The sequence below is a fragment of the Symsagittifera roscoffensis genome, chromosome 8 (genome assembly GCF_963678635.1).
Source record: "Symsagittifera roscoffensis chromosome 8, txSymRosc1.1, whole genome shotgun sequence".
Taxonomy (NCBI): Eukaryota; Metazoa; Xenacoelomorpha; order Acoela; family Convolutidae; genus Symsagittifera; species Symsagittifera roscoffensis.
Window position 1 is genome coordinate 33,597,921 of NC_087069.1, and position 17,673 is coordinate 33,615,593.

A 17,673-nucleotide genomic window follows, 5' to 3' on the forward strand; every position below is an offset into this window, starting at 1 on the left:
CATTCCATCGGACTCGATTCTGAGCCGACTTGGTATTCAGTAGACCGTTATTGACTGTGTTGAAAAATCTAAATTGCAATGGTTTGGGCATGTCGTGCGTAAAGAAGATAGTGATCCAATAAAAGAAGCGTATTTCCTTGAGGTCCCTGGAAAAAGACGCAAAGGAAGTCCAAGAAAGACATGGATAGAGGACGTGAAGGAGGAAATGAGAAGACGAGGACTGACGGAAGCAGACGCACACGACCGCAAACTCTGGTGCTCGAAGATTCAGGAGCGCCCCGCCGACCCCGTTTGAACGGGATAAGGCGGCAATGATGATGATGATTTCTCTATTGAATTTTTAAAACCGGATTCGGGAATTTTCGAATTGCTCATATTCTGATTATCCACATCGAAATTTGTTTTGAAGAAAATTTTGCTAAAAAGTAAATTTCAAACGTTTTCGCAACTATGTGCATCGTCAGGATTTTTACAATAAACTACTCTAAATGACGATAAAACATCAATTTACAAATGTTATTTACAATAAATCACATACAATTTGGTTCTAAACCATCATGATAAAAAATTAGCCAATCACAGTTGACCTCTAAATTACTATTAAGATTAAAATACTTGTAACCTCTAAAATTAATTAAACATTTTAAAATTAATTTGTCTGGAAGTTTCTGAGTCATAATTTCGATTTAGACATGATGTTTTGAATAAAAAACCAAAAATATTTTGGGACTAAATTTTCAGTGTTAACTCCCTGCTCCTAAACTCATCGCGATTGTTCAAGCCCGGTTTCTCTTTCCAGATATGTATTGCCTCTAGTGTTAGCAATTTTGTTTGGTTGTTTGACCTATCTATAATTTCCCAACTAAGATCTGCGCTATTTCCCTCAAGTTGGCATTGCTAAAGGTGGAGGCCTACCGGTGAGTCTGCTTTCTTATGTTCCTCAATTCTAGTGGTCAAATGTCGAACAGTTTGTCCGACATAGGTGGAAGTGCATCCACTACATGACAGCTTATAAACCACTCTTGACTTGAGGTCATTAGAAAATGCTGACTTCAGTGATGGTAAACATGATTGTAGTTTTCTTGTGGTGAAAACCACTTGAACGTTAGTTAATTTTTTTCGTAACCTGTTAGCAAAATAATGGCTCTGTTTACCTCTATATTGCACCATCAGCATTGGGGGCTTCCCATCCTTTGGTGACTGAACTGACAAACCCCTTTCACTATCCAGGGGCTTGCCCTTACCCTCGATAATCTTGCACAAGGCGTCTGAAGCCACCTTTGCTGACCAATTTTCAGGGTACTGATTTGTCAGCCATTGCGCCCTAATAGTTTCCATAGCCTTATCAAATTGCTCCCAGCTAGATGTACTCCTAAAAACCCTGTGTACAGTGCCTTGGATAACACTACGCTTATACTGAGTTGGTGCGCAGCTTCTATAGTTCAGAATAGTCCCTGTATCTGTTGGTTTTTGATACCAACTGCAAGTTACACGCCTACCCTGCGATACATTTATGTTCAAATCCAGGAACGGCAAATTTCCCTCCGAATTAGTTTTCTCTAGAGTGAACTGCAATTTTGGATGAAGAGAATTGGCGGCATCGAGAAGACAACTCGGCTCCCCTCTGACTGTTCTAACAATGTCATCCACATACCTGAAGAACAATTTCACCTGGGGAGTATCCTTCTCCTTGTTCTTAGCTCGGCAGCAGCTTTCACAGTAACAGACTATCTCGGTTATTGATGCGTATACGTCATCGGATATTTTTCCGCATTTTAGATGATACCAGTTTCGGCAACTCTCGCATTCAACCCCCTTTGATCTATATGTGACTTTCCTGCTGCAACATGGGCACAAGCCGTTTTTGTCATTAATTTGCTGTACCCCCGTTCCCACCGGTATTTGTTGTCGTAGAGCAAATTCGTACTCTTTCAGCCATAAGTTTGCCAGAATTACAGCGAGGGACGCGCCCATTGCTAAACCTTCAACTTGTACATACCATGAATCATTACACTTGAAATATACTTTGCTGACCGCCATATTCAAAAGCCTTTTCATGGTTGCTCTTTGAATTTCAGGAGGAGATATTATGGTTTCATCCGGATCTAGAGCAATGTTTTCTATTTTTTCTCTAGCCTCTTTCGTATTGGTTTCTATATTTGCTCCATCGATGTTGTCAAAAAACTTTGCAAGCTTGTTGTTAAGATTCTCATACGAGCTGCCGGGAAGTGATGGAACAGGTCGTAGGGGTGTCTCGTCCTTGTGTACTTAGCTAAACCGTACAAACGGGCGGGTTGCCTCCCTGTTGATCTCATCTTAGAATATAACTGATCACTTATCTCGTCGCTTTTGTTCATGGTTAGTAATTCTTTTGTTAAGTTCCTTCTCAATTTTTAGTATCACCTCATCAGTGGTTGCATCTTTTTTCACAAACTGAGCAGATTGCAACAAGGATTCCAGCTTTGATTCATATGTTTGTTTCCTCATTATGCAAAAACCAACCCCCTTATCAAAAGGCACAGCCAGCAACCCATTATCTTTGAGATATTTCCTCGTTTTTTCAACGGCTTTGTCTCTTGGGGTTTGCCGTACGTTTTTTGCATATGCCTTTGCCGCGGCTTCTATTTCACATAACGTTTCACCAGATGTTTTCTGATTTTTCAATTGTGAGAGGAAAATGTCGATATCCGCCAAAAAATAAGTTTTGTTAAATTTGTCTCTAATGGGATGCTTGGGGCCCATTGATAGCACTTCATATACCCATTCAGGCAGTTCAATATTATCAAGTACCTTAACTGATCGCTCATTTCTCCCCCCAAGAGGTTTATCTTGTCTCTCGGACAGTTTTTCTAACTTTTTTCTATGGTTTTCTGATGTTGTCTTTAAGCTTGCCTCAACTTGACGCCTCACGAAGCGGAAAATGGATGCCCACCACTGTTTGTCAATTTCTTTTTGCACCAGTGATCTTGCTTTCCTTAGCATCTCCTCGTACCTTTTCCTATCCTCATCTTCCCTAGAAGTTTCAGTCCTTAGTAGTTTCAATTGAAAATTATGCACAGCTTGGTCCGAAAAAACCCCGTTCTCGGGGAACCTAAGTTTCAAAAAGTCCGGTATTAGATCGTTTTTCAGACATTTTCTCAAAAACTTCAGTCTATGTACAGATACTTGAACTTTTTTAAAGAAGTTTAAATAGTCTAACACAATTTTCCAAGTTAGTTTTCTTTCTAAAATTTGTCTGAGCCAAACAACAGGCAAAAGTACTGTGATCATTGTTTTGCAGGCCACGAGTAATGAAACTCACAAGGCACAAAGCAAAACAAATCACACTCTTCTCACCCCTGTCTTTGAAGCGCAGACACTTGATCTGCCTTCAGCTTCTGCTCACGTCTTGCTTTCGCCTTCCTCCTTGTCTGTGATGGTCTCTGTTGTTTGCCCCTGATATTGCCAATCAGCTCTGACAGCCTTTCTTTGTGTGCCACCACCAATCGCAGAGATTTCAGCTCCAAATCAGCACTCTGGTGCAGCTTCAAATATTCCTTGAGCTGCTCCGGGTACTTTTGCTTGCTCTTGGAGAGTAGCCGTTTTGTAGCTGAAATAATGAGCACCCCTGTGCCGAGAGGCTGACTAAACAAGTCGGGCGTTCCTTCCCTTCTGCAATAAACGATCGCCAATATCTGCTGCTTCTTCGACTTCAAATAGTTTGTCAGCTCCTCGACACCGGCGGGCGATAGTTGTTTGTTCTGTGGCTGCTAATGGTGTTGTTCACCACGTCGTGCCACACAACCACTTTTTTCTCCTTCCGTGGACTGTCTTTCAGTAGTCGTCGGAGGTTCTTTCCTGTGTTAAGGGTGTTGATGCTGTGGAACAGGGAGCTAGCTGCTACAATATGAAACATTTCGGTAACTCAAATAAAAATTGGCCATATTTTACGTATCGATAAAAAAAAACACTTTAAAAATTCTCTATACATTGACGAAAATCATTTAAAAATTTTATGCTGGCCCTTTAATGGGAAAACAGTTGGAATTTCAAGCTCTTCGCTTTTTGGTTTATCACGAATTTACAAGTAAAATTGAAGAAATTTTTGCTAAAAAGTAAATTTCAAACGTTTTCGCAACTATGTGCATCGTTAGGATTTTTACAATAAACTACTCTAAATGACGATAAAACATCAATTTACCAATGGTATTTACAATAAATCACATACAATTTGGTTCTAAACCATCTTGATAAAAAAACTAGCCAATCACAGTTGACCTCTAAATTACTATTAAGATTAAAATACTTTTAACCTCGAAAATTAATTAAACATTTTTATATTAATTTGTCTGGAAGTTTCTGAGTCATAATTTTGATTTAGACATGTACGTTTTGAATAAAAAACCAAAAATATTTTGGGACTAAATTTTCAGTGTACACAATAAATAAAACCTCTTTGTTTCATGGACAGTCCCCGTTTCCCGAGTAAAACGCCACCATGGTTATGAAACGCAAACCATGCCTTCTTGATACGCTCGTTTATAGCAATTTCAGTCTCCAGTAGCATGCAACGTGTTTCCCAAGTAACAAAGCTGACTAACACTCTCTAACTCGTCGAAACTGTTATGGGGTGCAGGATCACTTGCAGCTGGGGTGTGGCATGTAGAACACTGAAAACTCGACTCGTGTGGGGATAAACTTCCTCTAATAGCGGTACAGCGTCCGTGAACCCATTTTCTGCAAAGAGTGCACATAATCGAGTTTCCGCCAACTCTAATTCCACAAACGCCGCAAGGATCGACAGCAGCATTACGGATGACACTAGGGAAGTCTCCCATTCCCTTGGTTTTGCCCACATTAACCCGATGGCCTTTGGACTCCAATGCTGACTTCCACATTCTGTACTTCCTCATGACTTCTTCGGGTGTCTCTGCTGCGAGTGCTATGTCATCCGCATACAACATTTCCAGTATGGAGCCATCTCGCACTTCTTCAGTCAGATAATCCATAACCGTGATAAACAGGAGGGGGCTGAGGATTGAACCTTGATGCACACCAACAGTAACATCAAAAGCATCTGTCGGTTCACCGTTCACAAAAACTGAGGTCTTACAATCGTCATATATTGCCATAATAGCGTTTAAGAAATGCTCTGGTATGCGTTTATGCCTCAAACTTTCTATAATGAGGCGCAGCGGGACACGGTCAAAGGCTTTCTCCAGGTCGATAAAAATCCAGTAAAGGGGCTCCTTTTTTGCTGCAAACTTTTCGCAAAGTTGACGGGCAACAAAAACTGCATCGACAGTGCCGCGACCTGGCATAAAGCCATACTGTGTTCTGTCAATTGTAATCATATCACGGAGTCTTGACTCAAAAACCTTCTCCAAGAGTTTAAAAGAATGTTCCAGTAACTTTATACCACGATATGAGTTGGTACTGAGAGGGTCACCTTTACCTTTGTACAGTGGAATCAGAGAGCTCAGTTTCCAGTCATCGGGCATCTTACCACTGAATAAGATCTGGTTGCAAATAGTTGTCAGTACATCAATGCAAGGGTCACCGGCAGCTTTGAGCAATTCCGCAGTGATACCACTGGGCCCTGGAGCCTTCTTGTTCACCAACGCTCGCAAGGCACTCTTAACCTCTGCCACTGCAATTTCCTCGCAAGATCCTTCTACAGCCGGTTTGTCACTACTAGTGTAAGGATGTTCAACATTCATGATTTCATGCATATGGTCTTTCCATATTTTCTAACGAGCAGCAATGTTGGTATACAGTTTCCCTTCTGCATCCTTCAAGCAATTCGTGCCGACAACGTCTTGTCTTTGCTTTGATATGTTGAAGATCTTCTTATAGTCAGCTTCTGCAATAGCTTGCTTTACTTGGCTGTTGATAGCATGACGAATCGTATGCTTCGCAGCACGTTTAGCATTCGCATACGCTGTCCGATTTGCATCGTTTCTGTTTCTGCGCCACTGTTTGAACAGTGGTTTCTTCAATTTCACAGCTTCTTCTACTTCTTGGTTTCACGTGAGGCTGCATGTCCTCGAGAAGCACCGCAAATATTTTGTGCTGCCTCAAACAAGTTGTTCTTCAGCCCCTCCCATGTAGTAGCCTCAGGTGTCGCAGCAAACTCAGTAGTGAAAAGTTTCTTTGTCTCTGGATCACGTAGTTTCCAAGTCTTTATCCTTGGTTGTCGGTTGACTTTTCTTTGTTTGTGGACTTTCTTCATGGTAAAGTCAGCTACAACAACTTTATGCTGAGTGCCAACTGGAATACTCTTTGCATTCTTTAAAGAGATTGAGTCTTTTCTGTAAAGAATATAATCTATCAGGGTTGCAATACGGCCCGACATAAATGTCACCAACTGAGTGTGTGGTTTCTTGAACGCAGTGTTGGCAATAAACAGTCGTGCAGACATGGCACAGTCTAGTAGTCGGACGCCGTCATTGTTCTGGCATCCATAACCAAAACCACCATGTACACTTTCGCAACTTGAGTTGTCCTCGCCAATGTGTCCATTGAAACCACCACCAACCAGCGGGTTATCGGTCGTCAGCAACTCACGGTCAAGGACATCGTAGAGTTGATCTTTCATATCTTCTGCTAATTGGCTCTGTGGGCAATACGCAGATATCAATTTGTAGGGACGATCTTCCAAAATAACCGTAACGGAGATGATGCGGTCGTTGACACGGTTGACCTCCACCACACGGTCCACTAAGTGTTCAGCGACACCATTCCAACTCCATTTTCTGCTTTCTTTCCGCCAGACCAGAAGAACTTCCAATCATTCTTGTTCCTGCTCCCTTCCAACGAGTTTCTTGAAGCCAGGCAGCGTCAACTTTCCGCTCACAAAGTTCTCTTGCTACCTCACCCCTCCTTCCAGTCATGGAACCAATGTTCCACGTAGCAACCCGAAACTTGTTTCCTGGCGTGTCAGGCTCTGCAGCCGTCATTTGTTTCAGGGAGTTTCGGGGTGTCAGTGCATTCTTTCTGACGTAGGCCGGCACCGACAACGCCTGCGCAGCACTTCGAGGTGTACTGCCCCCTATATTTGGAGTATTCATGATTCAGTGGCGGAGTTTCACGGCTCGATGCCCTTCCTATCGCCAACTCTTCTCCTTTACCCGGGCTTGTTATTAAATTATTAAATAGATAATTGTATTATTAATAATAGACTATTAATACATAGACTATTATTATTAAACATCAAGTATGAATAAGGATTTCCTGGCGCAGACTCCCTACAAGAAAAAAATCTGCAACAACTTCTTAAAGGGAAATTGTCCTGCTGGATCGGATTGCACCTTTGCGCATGGACGCCGAGAACTGAGGTCTTTTGAGAATCAGATTTACAAGTCGCAACTATGCACTGCTTTTGAACAAGGAGGAATTTGTCAAATGGGAAATGACTGTCTGCTGGCTCATGGTGAAAATGAAGTTCGAACTGATGACATCATGCCTTCAATTGCAGAACACCATGATACCCTGAAGGAACCCATGTCGAGTAGGTTGGTTGGAAACACGTCTTCAAAGAATGTGCCTGAGATCGAGATTCAATAGAGAAAGAGGGACCAAAAACAAAAAACAACTAGAGCATGACTCGCACCTACGGTAGTTCAAATAGATCGTTGGTTTAAAGAGTTTACTGAAACATGTACTAAAATACTTATTGCAACTGTGAAGATGAATTGGGCTCATGTATCAGGAGTTTCTGCATCATAATAAACGCCATATCTCGAAACCCAAAATAACGAGCTGTCCAAGAGAACGCTAGATTTGCAAGCCCCGAGTGTACCCTGATGGCACCCCACTATACGGTTGAGAAGTTAAAGTTCGTTTAATTTTTTTTTTTAATTTCTATTTTTAAAAAAATCATGAAACAACGCCATATCTCGAATACCAAAAAGACTTGAGGACTCATACTTGCACGTCAGTTTTGCAACCCCTGAAGTTATACTCTGCCTGTGGGTCTAGGACAACCGGCCGACGGGATTTCAAGGCGAAAGGAATTCAGGCCAAAATTTGAACTTTACTAGCACCAAAAACCACTACTTTCTCATTTGTAAAACGTTGCTTTTCAAATAACATCAGCCTGTTTTTGAAATGGATAAATTATAAACATGAAAAACACCCTCAACCATGTTTTATTTTTCAAATTTCCTAAACATCAGTTCAAGCCTTAAATTTTACGAAAACGCCAATATTTGGTGAAGAAGGATAATGAAATTCAGAATAATTTTTCAAAAATTTCGAGTTCATCATATTTCACAATTTTATAAGAAAAAATTCGCTTGAAGTCCCTAGTTTCACGATTCGACTTGAAGTCCCGTCGGCTGGATGTCATCATATCAACAGATTTGCGGGCCGTGCCCCAACTTTCTTGTTCCAGCAGCCTCTGCTTGCAGCAAGGCAAGAGATCTCGGTTTACTTTTTGCTGCCGGTTCGGGCAGGAACCGTTGTGCAAGCACAGGCTTACATTCCGCTCCAGGTCAGCTCGTAAGACCTCTTCTCCACGTTTCCAATCGAACAAGGTATTCCAGTCACCCGTTTCACAGCTGTTGTGACGGCGTTTCTATGTGTCAGGATTGCTCTCTTATATGCACCTGGTCCTCAGTTCAGCTGGAACGATTGTTAGGTCTCCAGGTTCCTGGACATATGACGCTTGGCGCGTTCATACATCCACGACATCATGACGGCACGGAACCAAGGCATTAACAACTGCCTCGCCTATACCTATCGAAGACTTTGGGTATCCTGAAGAAATTTGTAGGGAAAAGAAAGTTTCCTTGTTAGTAAATTGTAAAGATCATAACTTGAACTAGTTTAGCAGAAGTCATTGCTAATTTATGATGTCTGAGAACTGTCAAAGCATTACATAACTTTGACAAATATGCAAACGCCTTGAGAGGCGGGAGAAAACTTAAATTTTTTGGTGTCAGATAAAGCTGACAAAAGGTGCCAAAATCCGTAATCTGGATAAAATCAATTACTACTCGGATTAAGGATAGAAACGGGGTAACCCGGGAACATCAAAAAAACTTTTACATTCAGAGCAATCAGTTGGTTTATAAATCCTTCCTTGATAAACCCATCAATAACAAACTCTTGTAATTATCACATAAGTCTCCGGGACCAACTTTGAATATAAATATTAACTTAATTAAATATATTTCGAGCTTTCAATTTAGCTTATACCCAATACTTGTTTCCTTGCGAGAAAGCACGTGTTGGGTTGATCATACAGTCGCAACAGAGAAAACATCAAGAGTCAGGAAGAACAAGTGAGTTTCGAAAAAAACGAAGTGATCGAAAGTTGTCGACTAGGTCGGGAAAACAATAAAAATCAAATAAAACGTTAAAACACGTTCCTAGAGAAAACCAGGAAAACTCGACAATGATTCAATCGATCTTGAATTTTTCTCTTCTAGTTTGTGTCCAAAATTATCAATTAATCTTGCAAAGAAAGAAATAATTGAACCGATTTCAACGGAAAGGTATAGGAAACCAAGTTGAAAAAAAAAAGTTTCTCAGATAAAAGCGAATAAACTGTAGTTGGATGGTCATAAAACGTTATTTTAAGCAAAAAACAGCGGGAAAGATCTACTAAATTGCCAACTAAAGGGATTAATTGAGAAACAATTAAGTAGGGTAGGGGTTAGGTTTGGCAACGGCAAGTTTGGTATCCAAAATATTATTGCCGGAGGCATTCACCGGTTCTAACGAACTTGAAAGCTACTGAACACACTTTGAGCTGTTAGCCGAACTGCAAAACTGGAAACGTACTGTAAGTGGAACCGAAACTGATGAACGGCCGCATCATTTCGCGTTACGATTGCAGAAATCTGCAATCGAATTTTACCGTTCCCTCCCAGAGACAACCAGAAATAGACATGATGAGACCGTTAAAATTTCAAAGACATGATGAAACCGTTTAAAAATTTCCGGTGTTGTTCCGCAGACGGATAGCAGGTCGCGTGCAGCAGGCAGGATAAAAAGTAACAGATTTTCTGGGGGATTTACAGCAGTTGGCGCTGGAGGCTTACCCAGACGAGTCTCAGGACATACGGGCTCACTTAGTGCTTCGAGGTTTTCTCGATGGGATCCACTAGAGTCAACTTAGACTTGAGCTCCGCAATCAATTGGCGACAGGGACATGAACATCGGGAAGGCTTTAGAGCGGGCACTGCATCTGTAAGCCATAATTAGAATAGAGGAAGAAGAACAAACGCCATGAATAGCAGCCACGAGGAGGAGTGATGAGCAGAAGTCCTAATTGACTCGGTAGACAGACTAGTCCAACAGATGTCGGTTGGTAATGAAATTAATCCCCGGAACATTAACGGTCAAAGAGACAACAGCCACTGGGGAGGAACGCGACGCCATGGAAACCGATATAGGGGACAAGGTTCAAGAGACCGAGCAAGAAATCCCACCTAGCATCAAATAAGCGCAAAAGAAAAAACAATCTGAAAAGAGAAAACAACTAAGACAAATGTCGGCTATGTAGGCAAAAGGGCCACTGGGCAAAGCACTGCCGTAAATGTTTTACTTGTGGAAGTTGTAGCCAAATTCAACGAAATTGCCCTTGGAACAAAAGGACGGAGCAAACCAAGTAATCAGGGTGTGTTCAACTAACAAAACAAAACGTTTCAATGTGGAGTTGTTACTGAACGGGAAAGTGATAACAAGACTGTTAGACAGTGGCAGTAGCATTTCTCTCATAAGTTCCGACACTTATGAACGCCTTGGAAAACCGGGAAGCATAAAAGTTTTTAATATAAAGTTTTAGCGGCTAACTCGTCGGCGTTGAAAGTAGTTTGCCGCGTCGACAACAAAATACAAATCAAACCAAAATTCGGAGAGTTCGCCCAAGAAATTTTAATAACGTTGCATAACTGCTTACCCTGCCTTCTTGGTTTGGACTTCATGATAGATCAAGATTGTATCCTGAACACTGGCAAACAATTGCTATACAGTACGGAAAATTGGACAGCTCTACCTATATCAGCACAAGCAAGGAACGGTGTCCGAACCTTTGCAAAAGCAGAGAGGGATCCAAGAATCTCCAGCACACAAGAATAAGTTGTAGAAATCGTCATCATAAATGACAACGTTACCGTCATCAGTAGCACAGAAGGTTTAATGGAATGCATACATCAATTCGAAAAAAAAACGGAATACTGGTTACTGATTCATTGGTTAGCAAAAAACCAAATAAAAAGTTGCCTGAAGATACTGAACACGCGAAATGAAGCAATTAACATATACCATGACAGCAAATTTGCTCATTATACCAATTTGAGACATCAGATTCAAGTAAACGGACTCTTCAATAGCAAGGAAGAGCCTTTTGAATTGGAAAAATACACATCTCTGGACGGTGCAAAATTGTCATCTGAAGAAAAGGAAAAAGTGCAGATAATGTTTGATAAACATAACCGAGTCTTTTTACGCAGCTCTACGGACTTCGGGTTTTTGGATGAAATCAGACATTAAATAAAGTTAAACGCTGATGCAAAGCCATTTCGGTGGGCATACGGAAGTATGAATTTTGAAAAGCGGAAAGCCATGAAAAAGATCGTAGTGGATTTAGAAAAAGGCAACCTATTTGAACCAGCTCGCTCGAAATGGGCAGCCCCATCCATACTTGTTCAAAAAAATACGGATCCCACAGATTAGTAGTTGATTACAGAAGATTCAACATTCAATGGAAACTGGCCCCTACCAAGCATAAGTGATGTCGTCGACTCATTGGATGGTAAAATAATCTTTTTCGACATTAATTCAACTTCTGGCTGTTTTCATATGCCGCTAGATGAAGACTCGCAAAATCAAACGGCTTTTATAACGCCGATGAATCTCTATAAAATAGAAAAGACTACCAATGTGTCTCGCTTCAGCGTCAGAAGCTTTTCAAAACTTAATGGAGTTAATACTAAAAGGGTTATCATACGAAATCGCCTAGACGATATTATAATTGAAGAACAATTGACGAAAATATAGAGAAGTTGAAAATTATTCTGTGTCGACTGAAAGAAGCAGGGTTAAGAATAAAAGGATCGAAAAGCAGATTCTTTCAAAAGAAAATCCATTTTCTAAGACACGCTTTGTCGAACAACGGCGTAGAAGTTGATCCGCAAAAATTAAACGCGGCGGAACACTTGAAAAGTCCTCACAATATCAATTAACTGCGGACGGTATTAGAACTCAATGGGCTCGACCAAAAGTTTATTGAAGGGTTTGGAAAACAGCGCAACCACTTTACAAACTGTTTGAAAAGAATGGAAAATCTTTCGTAATGAAGCTTGCAAAAGTGCATTGATGGAACTGAAACAGAAACTGATTCAAGCACCAATACTGGGATATCCAAATGACGAAGATATGTGTTCCCTAACAACGGATGCTTCATAAACTGGGATGGGGGCCAATTGACACAAAAACAGCAAGACATAGATCGAGTTATTGCGTGCGCCAGCAAAACGCTGATTAAAGGACAACGAAATTACTCCGTAACCAAAAGGGAACTACGCAATCGTACATTTCACGCATTATTTCCGGAACAATCAGTTGGGATGAAAATTCTTAATAGTTACGGATCACAGAGCTCTAACGTGGCTTTATAGCTTCAAGGAGTCAGACGGTATGATAGCGAGATGGTTGGAAAACCAGGGCAGTTCCAATTCGAAATCAAACACGAAGCGGGAAAGAAAATGCCACATGCATCAAGGGTTCCAACTTCGACTGAGGAGGTGGTTAATCAAATAAGATAAGCTTCAGATATTTTGAACAATCTCTGGGAACAAGCCCTGAAAATTCCCGATTCGGAATTACAAACGGTTCAACTGAAATCTAAAGAAATAAGGAAGGCAAATATGGGTGCAAAACAAGGAGATGCCAGTGAAAAATCAAATGAGTGGCTCTTCGAAGACTTTATGGAAATTTTGAAGAAATTTCGAATATTTGCTTATTGAAAATGACTTACTAAAAAGAAAAAAGTTACCAAAGAAAAGTACATTGTAGTGCAAATAGTTGTGACTCCAGTGTTCATGGAGGGAATGCTCGTTTTGCTACATGAATCTTGTGGACTTTTTGGGTGCGAAAAAACTTTTCAGCGTACTCAAGAAAGGTTTTAATGGCCTGGAAGGAGTCGGGATATTAAAGATTGGGTTAATAGCTGTAAAAAATGCATATCGAAAAAGAAATCTTGCCAGAAACATAAACATCCACTGAAGACACGGAAGCCAAGCCATCCATTTTGGAAGGTAGCGTTGGATATCATGAGACCGCTACCGGAATCAGATCGGAGATCAATTCTCAAAGCGGTACGAAGCGATAACACTTCAAAACCAAGAAGCAAAGACAGTAGCTAAGGGATTGGTCGACAATTGGATTTCACTCTTTGGCTGCCCATCAAATCTGCACAGCGACAAGGGATCAAACTTTATGCCTAATTTTTTCAAAAGTTTGTGTTCCGTACTGGCAAACGACATCAGACCGTCCATCAGATCGTCCTCAGGGAAACGCAATGATTGAAAGAACCAACAGAACAATCGAAGAAGCCTTGTCTAAATATATGGGAGAAAACCACAATGACTGGGCCAAATTTTATCAAACATTTATGATGGCTTATAGAACCTCATTTCATGCAGTGACAAAATGCAGTCCGTATTATTTGACTTTTGGTCGCCCTTGCTCCTTGCCAATAGATTGCATGGAAAAAAACAGCACAAAAGAAAATTTAAGCAACGCCAAGCGACTACGTTAGAAACCTAAAGAAGGAAATCCAAACAAGCCACGAACTGGTGCGTGTTACAATGAACGTCGAACAAGAACGGCAAAAGACCTACTACGACAGAAAACAATGCGGACTGACCTAAGTATAACGTGAACGATAAAAAACTTATTTTTAATCCAACCGTTGGCAGGGGAAAATTTAAGTGGTTTTATATCGGACCACACATAAACAAAGAGATAGAAAATGATCTAAACTTTGTGATTGAAGCCCAAAAACCTAAAAAAAACAGCAAAAAGTTCATCTTGATAGGTTAAAGGTTTTTCATGAACGAACAAAAAAAAAGCTCAGGTAGCGGGAGAAAAGAATAATCGCGCCAAAATTAATACTACAAAAGAAACAAAGGAACAAGAAAACGGTTTTGTAGTTGAGGAGTTCCCTAACGCCAACTTAAAAGTAGAATCTCCTAGGTTGGCTACCCCCGAATAGAGAAGCTGTTACATCAGAAAAAATCAATTCCGATAAGTTCATTACTCCAACGGAAGTATTGGACATCAAAGAACCGATCGCCTTATCAACATTTACAGAGACTCAACCTACCAGACGCACCAACTAACCATTGAGAAGCGTAAGAAACAGAACAGCCTCCAAAATACCATTCAGAGGAAAAGCAAAAACAGGACCAGCACTAAAGCAGCTAATACTGTAATTGAAGTTAATAACGAATCACTAAATGGAACAGGAGGTAATACACGGTACAAAACTACAAAAAAGAGCGAACGGTCAGCGCCTAAACGATTTGGGGACTAATTGTTTTATAAAGACCATGATGATGACAATGATGATAATGGTACCCGGTACCCTGAAGCTTCTAACAACTGTTCTACCTCTGCCATTATCTGATGCATTCCGTCCTTTTCATCGATTGTGGGGAATTCAGTCGGTAATGCTCCCCTTGCCTTAATTTCTGAAATTCACTTACTTTACCGTCGCTCAACATGAAGCTTCCAACCACTACGTCCTGCAATTCGCCTTCAAACCTCTTCGGAACAGCCCGAATGATCTTTGTTACCAAATCAAACGACCTCTCCGACATTCTGGTCAGTCTCAAACTTTTAGGCACTGAGAAGAACTGATCGATCATCCCCTGTTGTGTCCTCGCATCTAACACCACCATGTTCGTAGGGGTTTTTGCTATTGCAGTATGGTGCGGTCTTGATCCCACATATTTTTTCGAGCCAGTAGTTCTATGATGTCCCTCGCTATCTTTCAAATTCATCTCGCTTTCCAGAGCATCTCGTCATCCTCCAATTTTCTGTTCCGTCTGTAACGCTCCGGGGAACACTTCCACACTTAAGGACGTAACCAGCTCATGGGCACGCTCCAGGCATTCCAATGACTCAATCGAGCTGACCATGCTGTAAAATCCCAAGTGGTCATGAGCTTCACTTCTGTTACTCCATGGCAATCCGCACTCAGCTCCATCTCAGTGTTGTCCGATATACTTAGCCTCACGTACAATTTGGCTAACTGGCAAAGTTGCTCACTCAGTGTATTCAATCGAAGGCCAATTCGACGCACATGCCCTCCCATTTCACAACTGGATGCCAGACAAGTGCCCTCTTTCATCCAATCACTTGGAGAACTCTCTTCGGACGATTCCGTAGGCGGCTTGTCATCCTGATTCATTATTCTCAGAGCCAACAGGTGATGTATTGCGGCTAAATCATTAAGAATGCCTTCATCATCCAATTCTAGTACGACATCTGCAGTTACGTCCCATACCAAACCGGCGTTTGGATGAGGGCATCATAAAGGCTTCGTGAGCTCCCACATCGTTACCAAGCAGGTATACAACTGACCATCCCATGAACCGCATTCAAAGCTCATCTGCCCTTTCAGTTCCGGAACCGAGGGTTCCACCACTCGTTCCTCTAGAATGACTCCCATTCTCAGCTGTTCAAATGTCAGCATCCCGATTTCTTTCATTCTCTCAACGCGGAAGTCGAGAACTACAATTTTGTTGAAAATCAAAATACGCAACCCTTGCCTTCTCATCCCTGAAAGTGTTATACGATATTCCGGAAACACCTGAAATGTGTGGAGTGATTTTCGTTTGCCTAAGGTCACGTACTACTTTTGATCTCTGCTTTTTCAATTAATTCACGATTCACTTTAAGTTCACTGTTGAGTACCTCCTCACTTCATCCAGTCTACTGTAGCTCTCAATGTTATTTAACTCCTTGGTGAGTATCTCGAGCGGCATGTCCTGGTACAATTCCAGCAGGGCTCTCAGGAAGATCCGTTCACGATTAATTCCTCTTTGTCGAACAGTTTTTATGCATTTTTCCAACATAGGAGTAGGGATACGATCCACTACGAACCTCATAAAACGAAAACATCTTTACGCTTAGCCCAACGCTATCGCAGAGTCGTCTTTGGCGATCAACGCTTGTAGGGCCTCCATCAGTTCCAACTCTCGCTCCTTTGATCTCAAAACATTACTGGTTTCGTATTCCGACCTTTTGAATCCCATCATACACCAAGCCAATCGCATTTGCAACTTTGTCCTCACGCATGGGTAGGCCAGATTTGGCGCCACTTTTGAAGGTGCATTCGTAAACTTATCAAAGTTTTTCTTGAAGGCGACCGTCCAGGAAAACTTCAACAGTTGTTCTAGTTCGTTATCATTTGCCTCCAATGACAATAACAGTAGCATATTCTTTTCGTTTCAAATTAGAGCCTTCCATTAACTCCTGCAAATGTTCCTGCAAGGCTTTTTTTTCGCTCCGAACCATCGAGTGCCCTCTCGCTGAGTTCCTCGCCTTGACCATCTCCACATAGCCACCAGCGTGATCACCCATAGATCACCGTAATCCGACTGTACTATCGTAATAAAACACTATCTTTTTCTTTTCTCCTGGTCATTTCAATCTATACCAATGGTCCGGGCTTCCTAGATGGTGGGGCCTTGATTTTTTTTCGATTCCATGTATCATGAAAACCGAAATCAAAGGTGTGCAACGCTGCAACATTCCAGCTGATAAAGCGTGACTCTATCCCTTCACTCGACATCCGCATTCTTTCTCCAAAATCGCGAGACGCTCCGATGCGAGGGGCAATAACAGGAGACGTAACTTCTAGGAACATCCTTCTTATCGGCGAGTATCGAGGGCATTGGTCTGGCAATGGTATGGATCCTGCAAGCCACGCTTGCTGGTTTTCCCTCACGTGTGCATATGCTTCCAGTCAGGCAGGAACTCGCATCGCCTCTCCCAAATCCTTCACTATTGGTCTCAGATTTCAAAGCATGGGGTTGAACTGAACATGAGAAAGGTCTTCACCGCCCATTCGACAATTGCAGCTGTTGATGAAATCCATCACCATCCAGCCAAGGCTGCGCTATCCTTCCAAATAGCCTATCATCACTGGCCAGTCTTTTTGGCTCGTGTTGCTCCGCCCAATTCAGCACTGATCAGTCCACTACTGAGACCAGGTTGATATATAGCACCTATATGGTGGTATATGCCTTCACCTGTACATCAGGGAACACATGCGGCATCACCGGTCCTTACACTACCGTGACAAACTCTCTCAATCCGCAGCATTTCGATTCTTAACATAATTCAATTGAGTTTGAAAAACCTGACTTTGAAAAAAGTTGTGATTACGAACAATTTTATTGACAAGTTTTGCTACCAATGTTTTAACACATTATTTGGTGTCGATTCCATTAAGAAAGTGCAAAAAATTGAAAATTTGGTTTCGTTGAATTTCCGCTGTTTCTCTGCTAAAAATATCTTGACGCTAGAGTTCTACCATCTGTTAGCAAGATCACAACAGAGTGTTGTGACTAGATCACAATACGTTGTAATGGCGAGAGCGAGTCTTTCCGATATACTTGCTTTTTTGCATCAGTTCACAGGTGTCAACCTAAGATTTCAGGGGGCGTTTTA

At 41.5% G+C, this 17,673-nt stretch overlaps 4 protein-coding genes across 8 annotated transcripts in view; 2 read left to right on the forward strand and 2 right to left on the reverse strand.

Moving 5' to 3' along the window:
- The window catches only part of LOC134852833 (contactin-4-like), a 207,828-nt gene that overhangs the window by 85,654 nt on the left and 104,501 nt on the right, over nt 1-17,673 (reverse strand). The gene's annotated exons all lie outside the window — the stretch shown is intronic.
- Nucleotides 1-17,673, forward strand: part of LOC134852832 (NPC intracellular cholesterol transporter 1-like) — a 188,775-nt gene that overhangs the window by 29,748 nt on the left and 141,354 nt on the right. The gene's annotated exons all lie outside the window — the stretch shown is intronic.
- LOC134853630 (craniofacial development protein 2-like) lies at nt 5,993-7,049 on the reverse strand. Its single transcript, XM_063869634.1, has 2 exons — nt 6,857-7,049; nt 5,993-6,699 (listed from the first exon to the last, which is right to left on the reverse strand). The coding sequence occupies exons 1-2, from the start codon at nt 7,047-7,049 to the stop codon at nt 5,993-5,995; spliced, it is 900 nt and encodes a 299-aa protein (XP_063725704.1).
- LOC134853631 (uncharacterized) lies at nt 7,198-7,545 on the forward strand. Its single transcript, XM_063869635.1, has one exon. It carries the CDS (start codon nt 7,198-7,200, stop codon nt 7,543-7,545), a length of 348 nt encoding a protein of 115 aa, XP_063725705.1.